The sequence below is a fragment of the Rhincodon typus genome, chromosome 47 (assembly GCF_021869965.1).
Source record: "Rhincodon typus isolate 14 chromosome 47, sRhiTyp1.1, whole genome shotgun sequence".
NCBI classification, from domain to species: Eukaryota; Metazoa; Chordata; class Chondrichthyes; order Orectolobiformes; family Rhincodontidae; genus Rhincodon; species Rhincodon typus.
In genome coordinates, this window is record NC_063378.1 from 7520255 (window position 1) to 7531939 (window position 11685).

The 11685-nt window shown below is 47.1% G+C and overlaps 1 protein-coding gene across 2 annotated transcripts in view; it reads right to left on the reverse strand.

Moving 5' to 3' along the window:
- LOC109936526 (tripartite motif-containing 13-like) overlaps window positions 1–11318 on the reverse strand; it is an 18134-nt gene extending 6816 nt beyond the window's left edge. The window contains exons 1-5 of one of the 2 annotated variants that reach the window (XM_048620636.1): window positions 11186–11318; window positions 5419–5772; window positions 4792–4982; window positions 3775–3870; window positions 300–533 (exon numbers count right to left, since the gene is read on the reverse strand). In XM_048620636.1, the coding sequence (XP_048476593.1) occupies window positions 300–533; window positions 3775–3870; window positions 4792–4982; window positions 5419–5725 (828 nt within the window). In that variant the 5' untranslated portion in view covers window positions 5726–5772; window positions 11186–11318. Of the gene's footprint in view, window positions 1–299; window positions 534–3774; window positions 3871–4791; window positions 4983–5418; window positions 5773–10727; window positions 11034–11185 lie in introns of those variants that run through there. The other variant, XM_048620635.1, reaches the window with a different exon arrangement.
- Window positions 11319–11685: the final 367 nt, after the last annotated feature.

The window sequence follows — 11685 nt, forward strand, 5'->3', positions numbered from 1 at the left end:
ACACACACACACACACACACACACACACACACACACACACACACACAGCCACATTCACAGAGGGGAGCGGGGGGAGAGAGAGAGAGAGAGAGGGATGGGTGGGGAAGGTAGCAGAAACATTCCGACAGAAGAAACACAATGGTAGGCGAGACAAATCCACATGAGACCCTCACATACAGAGCAAGAAAAATGGGCAGGCATAGCCAAGTGGAGAGGCAGGAGGGACGAATGGACAGGTGGACAACAGGGTGGAACTGGAGCAGAAAATCCAATCAGGGATCGACTCAGAAATGTCATACTTTGACAAACTCGATGTTGTCCTGAAGCCTGAATGCTTCCCGAACTGATTGCATGGTGTTCTCACAGTGCTCCAGCCTGTGGGTGGCCTCTGCCTGGAGGCCGTGGATGGAATCCAGGTGGTCATTCCCAACGTGCTGCATGTCAATCATCAGCCGCTCCTTCTCATTCTGCAGGAACTGGATCAGGCGATCAATCTGACTTTTAGTCCTATCCTTGGCATCAGAGATCTCCTCCTGAACATGGGGATACCAAGTGCAGTTAGTCAGGCCAGATGATTAAGGACAACCTTGTAGGGCTGCTATGGTGTAGAGGTAGTGTCCCTATCCCTGGACTGGGAGACCAAGGCTCAAGAGCCACTTGTCCCAGAGGTGTGGAATAACATCTCTGAGCAGGTTGGAGAGGAAAAATAGATTACATTTTTTTTTAAAAGTCAAAACCTGTTCAGGGGCTCTTGTGGTCGAGTGGTAATGTCCCTATCTCTGAGTTAGGAGATCCAGGTTCAAGTCCCGCCTGTTCCAGAGGTGTTCAATCATGTCTCAGAACGGGTTGATTAGAAAGTATGAAGAGCCCCTAGTCCTCTCAAAGTCCTGTTCTGTAAAGCCAACTCCAAACAGCACTGAAGGAGGCCATTTGGCCCGTTCTGTCTGTGCTGGCTCTCTGTAAGAACAGCTGAGCAATTCCCATTCTCTGTCCTAGAACCCCTGCACATTTTCTCTGTGTGGCTCACGAGCCAAGTCCCTTGGAATCCAACACTGAAGCAGCCTCCACCATACTCTCAGGCAGAGCGCCTCAGATCCTAACCAGTTTCTGTGTGAATTACAGTCATACAGCATGGAAACAGACCCTTCGGCCCAACTTATCCATGCCGACCAGGTATCCTAGTCCCATTTGCCTGCGTGTGGCCCACATCATTCTAAACCTTTCCTATTCATGTACCTGTCCAAATATCTTTCAAATGTTGTAATTCTAATCCACCTCTACCACTTCTTCTGGCAGCTCGTTCCATACACACACCCACCCTCTGCGTGAAAAAGTTGCCCTTCCCTTTTAAATCGTTCCCCTCTCACGTTAAACCTATACCCTCTAGTTTTGGACTACCCTACCCTGGGGGAAAAAGACCTTGGCTATTCATCCTATCCATGCTCCTCATGATTTTACAAACCTCTATAAGGTCAACCCCTCAGCCTCCTGTGCTCCAGGGAAAATAGTCCCAGCCCACCCAGCCTCTCCTGAAAACTCGATCCCTCCAGTCCAAACTCCCCCTGTTTCTCCATTTCCTCTTTGTCCAGGCCCCTCATAATTTTGAGCACCTCATTAGAATCCAATAACAGAGGGGAGACCCTTTGGCACTGGTGTAAACTACTTTAAATCTACACCAGTCCCACTCACCTGAAATCGGCACATAGCTTTGAAATTTATGACACTGCAAGTTCTCATCCAAGTACTTTTTAAAAGGTTATGAGGCTCCACCTTCAACATCATAATCAGACTGATCTCAAAATTCGATGACTAGGTCTTGGCTCTGCCCTCTGCAACTGGATCCTCAGCTTTCTGATCCATAGGCCGCAATCAGTGAGGATAGGTAACTGCACCTCCTCCATAATTCCACTCAACACTGGATGCGTCCTCAGCCCCCTACTGTACTCCCTGTACACCTACGACTGTGTTGCCAAATTCCGAACCAACACCATCTACAAGTTCGCTGACGACACCACCGCAGTGGGACAGATATCTAACAATGACGAGTCAAAATACTGAAGGGAGATAGAGGGCTTGGTGACATGGTGCAATGAAAACAATCTGTCTCTCAACATCGGCAAAACTAAAGAACTGATCATCGACTTCAGAAAGAAAGGAGGAGGACACACCCCCATCTACATCAACGGAACTAAGGTTGAGAGGATGGATAGCACCAAGTCCCTCAGAGTGATAATAACCTACAACCCGTCCTGGACTTCCCACATAGATGTGACAGTCAGGAAGGCACAACAATGCCTCTTCTTCCTCAGGGGACTCAGGAAATTGGGCATGTCCATAATTCCCTTACCAACTTCTACAGATGCACCATAGAAAGCATAATTGTGCGGGTGCATAACGGCCTGGTATGGCAACTGCTCTGCCCAGGACCGTAAGAAACTACAGAAGGTGGTGTGCACAGCCCAGACCATCACGGAAGCCAACCTCCCATCCATGGACTCCATAGCGAGGAAAGGCGGCCAACATCATCAAATTTCATCATCAACTTTCATCATCTCATCATTGCACCACAATAATGACCTCCTACAACCTCTTCCATCAGGCAGAAGATACAGAATCCTGAACACACGCACCAGCAGGTTCAGGAACAGCTTCTTCCCAGCCATTATCAGACTGATGAATGGACTCTCTCGCCTCAAATAATGCTGATCGTGCTAACAATGATCTCGCCTAGCGTACGTCCAGTGCAATGTAACCTGTATGCCTCTGTCTAAGTCTTTCTGATCTGTACATCCTTGCTTACCGTGATCTGCCTGTACCACTCATAAATAAAGCTTTTCACTGTATTTCAATACACGTGATAATAAATCAATCAATCAACTATCCTCTGAGGCAGTGCATCCCATACTCCTACCACCCTCTGGGTGAAAAATGTTTTTCTCAAAACCCCTTGAAACCTCCTGCCCTTCACCTTGAAATTATGCCCCCTTTGTTATTGACCCTTCCGCTAAGGGGAACAGCTGCTTTCTATCCACCCCGTCCATGACTCTCGATTAAATCTCCACTTAATCTTCTCTCCTCTCAAATCTGACCACGCTATGGATGTCCCTCACCCTGGATCCATTTTCTCGAATAATCTTAGCTGCCACAATCTGAACAGAGTTTTCAGAGCAGGTTTCTATATAAAACCCTCCCTGAAGCCATGAAATCCTTCCTAAATTGCAGTGCCCAAAACCAACAGTTAGGGACAAACTGGTGTCTTATGCAAATTTCGCAGAACTTCCTTGCTCTTTCTTTCTAAGTGGGGTTGACGAATGACTATCATCTTTGGAACAAGAGAAGAGGCTTCAACACAGCCTGAACTACACAACATGAAAACATTTCCAATTAACATCTTGTCCCATAGAACTCACAATCATACAAATTTCACCATTTAAGATATATTTCAGATTTGCAAGCTATTCCACATCCAATGACCTGCTCTGAAAACTCTGTTCACGTTTTGGCAACTGAGACACTGCATGACATTTGAAGGCAATCGACAACATTCAAAATCAAACAAAACATTCACTTCACCCCAATCTCCTACCCTTTTTAAAAAAAAAAAAATCCAAGATCTGCATCTGAACTTCATCCAAAAAGTAATCATTTCTTCCTTGGGTCATACATGTGCTATGGGTTCAATGAAACCAGTCTATCGGGTTGTTTTCAGGAACACAGGGCAGCAAACAAGAATGGAAACATTACAGTTTGTCAAATAAATGAGAACCACCTCACCTTTGCTTTCTCCTCCAGCTCCATGTACTGCATGACCTGTACAGACAACTTTGCATGATTTTCCTCCAGACTCTCGACAATATTTGGCACCATTTTCTGCTCAGAGAGAGAAGGGAAGACTTTGATTTTATGAGGCAACAGTTTGTGTTAGTATTATTTCGACCGTTATCATTCCAGGGTCAAACAAGTGAACTCCGATCCCCGTACTCTACACAAACTGCACCGATCCCTGTATTCTGCACTAGGGCAAAGCAGACTCCAATTGAAATGCAAGAAGGCACTGCAGTTAAAGTAGCACAAATATAAACCCATCCTAACACCAGCAAAATGCAGAAAAACAAAACTAACGCTGCATGCACTGTGCACCCATGCAGCATCGGCATAACACGAATGCAGTAAGATGTAGAATGAATGCAGCACCGATGTAGCATTAATTGCAGCACAGATGTTGCACAAATGCAGCTAAGACAGTGAGAATGCCAATCCCAAAAACACTGACCACACAATTTAGGTTCAGTGCTGAGGGATTGCTGCACTGTTGGAAGGTCAGCGCTGAGGGAGCGCCACACTGTTGGAGGGTCAGTGCTGAGGGAGCGCCACACTGTCAGAGGGTCAGTGCTGAAGCCTTTGTGTCTATTGTTAACCTTAACCGTGTTTTGTTAACGGCATTGACAGAAAATGCTCTTCTGTCTCTCTCTCTCTGCAGAGAAGGATGGAGGATTCACACACAGCTGCTGCAAACAGCCTGGGAGGAAGAGCCTGCCCAAATTCACTCTGGGGAAGGGGTGACCCTGTACAGCAATGCATCCATGCCAAAGCATTAATGTTATAGCAACACGAATGCCCCAACATCACCTCATCCGGGCCTGAGGCTGTTAATGTCTCATCAGGCCATCACTGATGTCAATATTCACCCCATGGTGTCCAGCATTTCCATTGTTGAGTGTTTCCTGCCAGATACTCCTAGTGCCAGCCCCTAGATGGTACCCAGCTGCCAGTCTGCCCAGGTTGCCTTACCTTCCAGTCTTTGGTGACCTGAACCAATGGTGTGGCAGTGTGACCCTCGTGTTGATTACTCGATATGCACAAGGGGCACAGGAGCTCCCATTCCTTGAAGCACAGATGAGTCACCTCTTCCTCAGAGTGAATCCGACAGGCTCTCCCTCCCAGGTTGTTTGCAGCAGCTGTGTGTGAATCCTCCACCTCCTCTGCAGAGAATGAGACAGAGACAGAAGAGCATTTTCTGTCAATGCAGTTAACAAAACACAAGGGGCAGAGGAGCTCCCATTCCTCCAAGCATAAATGACTCACCTCTTCACCAGAACACACACACAAAGGCTCCAGTACTGACCCTCCGACAGTGCGGCTCTCCCTCAGTACTGACCCTCCGACAGTGCGGCACTCCCTCAGCACTGACCCTCCGACAGTGCCGCACTCCCTCAGCGCTGACCGTCTACAGTGCACCGCTCCCTCAGTACTAACACTGGGAGAAATGGGCAGAGATATTTGCTGTAGTCACCTACGAGGGTTTCAAACCTCTGAACTCTTGTTCTCAAAGCTGGGGTGAAAATTACCACTGAGCTATTCTGTATAATGTAGTTATGCAAAAAAGGTGAGGAGGCACATGAAAGAATGGCATCTTACCCAAGGACGCAGGACACTGTTTATTGTTCATCATCTTGTTGTAGGCCTCTGCTAGCCTGACCAGGGCCAGGTGCTTGGTTATCTTTGGCTTGTTCTGGTAGGACTGCCTGCAGATGGGGCAACGGTAATCTGACCCTGGCTCCACACCTGCAAAGACCTGGTCAATGCAGACTTTGCAAAAGCTGTGCTCACAGGGCAGACGCACAGGCTCCCGATAGATTCCCATGCAGACTCCGCATGTTAACTCAACGCCAAGCTCGCTCTTCCTCTCTCCTCCAACCTCATCATCACTCAGGTACTGGGCCATTTCCACTGACGGGTGAGCAGAGAGGCTCCAGCCTGGAGCGGCAGGACCTGGAGGAAACCAGAGACTCGGGTTAAAGGCATTGCACACAGCATAACTTCAAAACGAATCAGCACGCTTCCATTTGTGAGACCTTTGATGCTGAAGTTGTCTGTGACAACGTCCAGACTCGGGCTGGTCAGCGCTGGGTAACTTCCACGCCACTCCAAGTGCCAGCCGATGACCGTCTCCACGCGGATAGACTCTGACCACCCAGTCCATGACGTTCCACAGCATTCACTCACGTGTCGAATCATTTTGCTTAAGTCCCGTGAATTCTCGGAATTTCTCCCTGTTCCAAAAGACTTTCTGACCCTTTCTTTAAAAAAAAGAGAACCAACCTTCACCACCCCAAAAACTGGAAATCTATTTAACTCGGCTTTGCAACGCAAGTCCCCAAACGACGACAATATATCATAAACTTTTGGCACGTCACCTCTATCTCAAATGAAACATCCCAATTTTTGAACTATGCTTCAAAGTTCTGGATTCCCTGCTGGTGAAACATCCTCCCTGCATCTGCTTTTTCAAACCCCCTGAGAATCTTTATTAAAATGATCTTTTCACAGGACGTGGATGTTCCTGACTGAGTCATCATTTATTGCCCACACTTAATGACCCGTGTGAACACAGTAGAGTTTCCTTGCACTGCTGTAGTCCCTGGGTATAAGTAGGAGGCGGGGGGAGTGGGGTGTTGGAGTAAAGAAATCCAAGCTGTTGACCCATAGACACAATTAATACTGAAATATTTCCAACTTAGGATGTTACTTTGGTTTGAAAGGCAGCCTGCAAGTAGTGCTGGTCTTCCCATCCATCTGCTAACATGTCCTTTTAGGTCATAGAGGTCAACAGTTTGGAAGGTGCTATTCAAAGATTCTCGGTGAGTTAGTGTAGTGCATCTTCTGGATGGCACACACTGTTGCTGCTGTGATTTGGTAGCGTGGAGATTGAATGTTTAAGAGCGTGGATGGAATGTCAATAAACTGAGCCTGAATTCTGTCAATCTTCCTGAGTGTTGTTGGAGCTGTGCCCATCCAGGGCAAGTGGGGGCGTTTTCCGTCACATTCCTGACTTGTGCCTTGCCTACAGTGGGCAGGTTTCTGTGGAGTCAGGGGGTAAGCAACTCTGTAGAATACCAAGCCTCTGACTTGTACCTGTAGCATATGTAAGGGTGGTCCAGTTCAACTTAAATCAATGGTAACCCCAAGTTGTTGATAGGGAGGGATTCATTCTGGAAGGTACTACTGAAGGTCAAGGGGAGATGATTAAATTTTCTCCTGTTCCCTAACAGGTCTTTACCTAGTACTTGTGTGGCTTGAATAACACCTGCTGGTCACCAGATCAAACCTGAGTATTTTGCAGGTCTTCCTGTATTTGGACACGGACTGCTTCAGTATCTGAGGAGTTGCGAATGGTGCTGAACATTGTGCAACCATCGGCGAACATCCCCACTTCTGACCTAATGATTGTGGGAAGGTCATTGATGAAGCAGCTGAAGATGGTTGGGCCCAGGATGCCATTTTGAAGGAGGTATGCGGTTTGTTAATTACAAATCTGAGGTTGGTGGAGGAGATTGAAGGGGGGAGAAAAGGCAAGCATAGGATCTCGCTGGATGGTGGAACAGACATCAAGTAGTCCAGGGTTTGGAAAGAAGAGGGCATGAGAGGGTTGTCCTGGGTGTAAATGGCAACCATGACACAAGACTATGAGATCTGATGTGGTTTCGTTCTTAAGGCAAAGACAACATGATTTCAAAGAGCAAATGATGGGCTTCACCCCATCCAGTCACAAAAGCTAGTTAAGTTGGTAAAGTGAGCGATTGGGAAGGTGAGGGGGTAGGGACCTGCTGGAGAAGGGTTAACCATTGGCCAGGTAACATCACCTGCCTCAGAATTCCAGCTCCCATCGTAGAAGTGGACACTCCAAAGAGGAGGCGGTGCTTTTGGAAATTGTCACCAGGATGGAAAGCCTCCAGTTTGTTTTGAAGAAGGATCAAGAGGAAGCCATTCAGTTCCTTGAATTCGCTCTGCTTGTCAATTTCCTCCAACTCCTTTAACTCCATTTATCAACTTTGCTTCATCTCAACCATACACAAGGATCAGGGCCTAACACGAATGGAACAAGGCCACCATCTGAAAGTTCTATTCCAAGCTACACTTGGAATAAATGTTGCCATTCCTCCACTCAGTCAAAATCTTGGAAATCTTTCAATTGAGGATCTGAGGCAGCATTGGGCAATTAGTTGGATAAAAATAATGTGCAAGGATATAGGAGAAGAGTCGGAGATTGGGTCTAGGTCATTGTGACTAGGTCACGATGCTGATTTGGAGGGCTGGTGTAGGAACAATGGGCTGAATGGCCTCCTTCTGTACTTTAACACTTCTGTGAACGGCCCCTGCACCACATGCCGAGGTTCGAGAAGGTGGCTTGCCCACAAGTGCTGTATCGCTGACAGCTATTCTAGGCAAGGCCACAAGCAGCGTGCAGGAGCCTGCCCCAGCCCCCCAACCAGGGACAAAGGACTTAGGAGGCAGACAGGATTCAGACAAATGGAAGATGTTCATTCAAGCAGAAACCAATTAATGCAGGGAAACGGCCAAAGGATCTTCCGTGAATTGATGTGAGAACGCAATTTTTCCCTTAATCTTTGGCTCAGATCGGAAGACAAATCGATGACACACTCAGAGATAGTAAGAACTGCCGATGCTGGATTCTGAGATAACACAGTGTCGGACTGGAGGAACACAGCAGGCCAAGCAGCTTCATAGGAGCAGGAAGGCTGACGTTTCGGGCCTAGACCCTTCATCAGAAAAATTTTAGCTGATACAGAGTTAATCTGGCTGGTTCATGGTCTGAGACCTGTATCTGGCATTATTATTTACTGGGACAATCATCTTTTCATTAATGAGGCTGGAATTAATCACTTGCTAACAGTGTAGAGCTGGTGAACACAGCAGGCCAGGCAGCATCAGAGGAGCAGGAAAGTTGACGTTTCAGGTCGGGACCCTTTTAAATTAATGACTTGTCTGTTCTTAGGCATTCTTTTATCAAAACTAGCTGAAGAAGCGTCCCGACCCAAAACGTCAGCTTTCCTGCTCCTCTGATGCTGCCTGGCCTGCTGTGTTCCTCCAGCTCCACACACTGTGTTATCTCTGACTCCAGCATGGGCAGTTCTTACTATCTCTTATCAAAACTGTCTCGGATGGTTTGTAGTCGGGCTCTTTTGCTGACCTAGGTGTAGTCTTGTTCAAAGGTACCGTTATGTTTCACTTAAATGTTAAGAGCAGGCTGACCCATTTTGTTTTAATCCTTGTCGGCTGTTTTGTGTCTTTCAAACACGTAAACAGGTACAGGTCACCCCCCAACACAGCAGGTGATAAACAACAAAAAGGAAGCAGGAGTATGACCCCCAAATTGTGGTGAACCTATCCAACATCACCAAAACTCTCCTCACCCTACACATCTCACTGTGTCATCCCACCAGCTACCTTCACCAATATCTCCAGCGTCTTGTCTCCAGGAGATCGTGACAAGTCGCTCCAGAGTATGATGAGGGAACAAAGTAGAAAAGAACATAAGAAAAACAGGAGCAGGAGGGGGTCATCTGGCCCATCTAACCTGCTCTGCCATTCAATAAGCTCATGGCTGATTTTTAGAGGCCCCAGGCTTCACTTACCCACCCACTCACCCTAACCCTTTATTGTTCAAAACATCTATCTACCTAATTTTCCTTAAAAACATTCAACGAGGTAGCCTCAACTGCTTCACTGGGCAGGGAATTCCACAGGTTCACAACCCTTTGAGTGAAGAAGTTCCTCCTCAACTCAGTCCTAAATCTGCTCCCCCTTTATTTTGAGGCTATACTCCCTAGTTCTAGTTTCACCTGCTAGTGGAAACAACCTCCTCCCTGCTTCTACCTGATCTCTTCCCTTCATAATTTTATATGTTTCTACAAGATCACCCCCCTCATTCTTCCAAATTATCATGAGTATAGTCCCAATCTACTCAATCTCTCCTCATTTGCCAACCTGGAACCAACAGTAGTGAACCTCCTCAGTTGAGAGACGATGTTTTGATAATCTTCCATGAGTTCCAGTTCACTCCAGTTACAGGAGCAACGACGCACACTATACTCTGGAGCTATGATAATGACACCTCAACATTTTTCCCCACAAGTCGCTGACGAGGAATATCGCTGGCTCCCAGCGCTGGAGTTGGAAGGAGTTACAAATTGCTGCTCGACCTCTTTGGCTGCAATGTGCATAGACCTCTCTGGGAACGACAGCTGCATGAACCTCTGCCTCAAGAGGTGGAAGCACTACCCCTTCGAATGCCCAAGATCTGCATGCGTCGGCCCACGGGCACACTTAAGCCCTCAATTTCTAATATCCAGGGTTGGTTGGCTGAATGGTTGGTCCACAATGTGGGGTGCTGCCAACAGGGTGGGTTCGATTCCCACACTCCCTGACGTTACCGTGAAAGACTGTCCTTCTCAACCTCTTCCCCTCACCTGAGGCGTGGTGGCCCTCAGGTTAAACCCCAAACAGTAATGAAGGAGTAGTGAGGGTGACTTTGTCTTTTCTGTCATCATATTAAAAATGACAAGTGCCTGTCACTTGCAAGGCCATCCTGGAGGAGGAGGGTTGGGGGGTGGTATTCAGGATGGTGGGACTAACTTAACAACTCTTTCCAACAGCCAACGCACAGACACGATGGGCCAAATAGTGTCCTACTGGTCTTTAGATTCTGTGCTGGTTGGCACCAACAGATGGGACAGCTAATTTCTGGAGTCAGTTCTGCGCCATACCAGATAACAGCTGCCTTGTTTGTTAACAGCAGCAACTACTGAGTGTTTGGTGAATCAGTAGAAATGATCTCTCACGGAGCTGGCCACAAATCAGGAACCCCTAAACCTAACAAACAAGACGCTACTGAAATCCCACAAAAGCAAATAGATCAGTCTTACCTGCTGAAATGGAATTGCTCGCTCTCTCTCTCTCTCTGGACTCTGCTCGCTCTCTGTCGCAGATTGTTTCACTTTCAGCTTGTTATTTCAGTTCCTGTAATGTTTCGGACTCTTTTTTTAAATTTAAAGGCATCCTCGCTCCGCCAGTGCAGAAACGAAACTACTGATCTGAATTATACTGATCTCAGAGGATGACAAGCAGCGGTCAAGCTCAGATTGAGTGCCAGGCAATGAGCATCTGAGTTAGTGGGAACTGCAGATGCTGGAGAATCTGAGATAACAAGGTGTCGAGCTGGATGAACACAGCAGGCCAAGCAGCATCAGAGGAGCAGGAAAGGCTGACGTTTCGGACAGAGCGGCTATAAACACAGTTATAGGCACTCTGTAACTGACCCAACACACACTCAAATAAGGAACATTCAAATAAGGAAGGAAACTGTGAACAACAGCTCTCTCACCTCACTCTCCGCTGATCTTCGTTAAATCGAGTGCAGTTTCTCAGATAGCTGTAGACTTCTAATCAGCTGCACTGAAGGTCCGAGCGACCGACTCCCCTTCCCACATCTGTAGTAACTCACCGTAAAAATATTCCACCCACCGAAACTGAAAGGACCTGAGGGGGCTAAATCGTGCACCTGACGTGTGTCCAAATGAGCAAAGGAAGTTAAAAATAGAAATTACTGGATAAGTTCAGCAGGCCTGGAAGCATCTATGGAGAGAAATCGGAGTGACCATTTCTCAGAATTGCTCCTCGGTTCTGAGAAACATTGACTTTGATTTCTCTCCACAGACCTGCTGAGCTTTTCCAGCAATTTCTGTTTTTGTTTCTGATTTACAGCATCCACAGTTCTTTCGGTTTTTATTGAGGAAAGGAGTTGTTCTCTGTATCTAACCCCGTGCTGTCCCTGTATTGGGAGTGTTTGATGGGGGACAGTGTAGAGGAAGCTTTACTCTATAT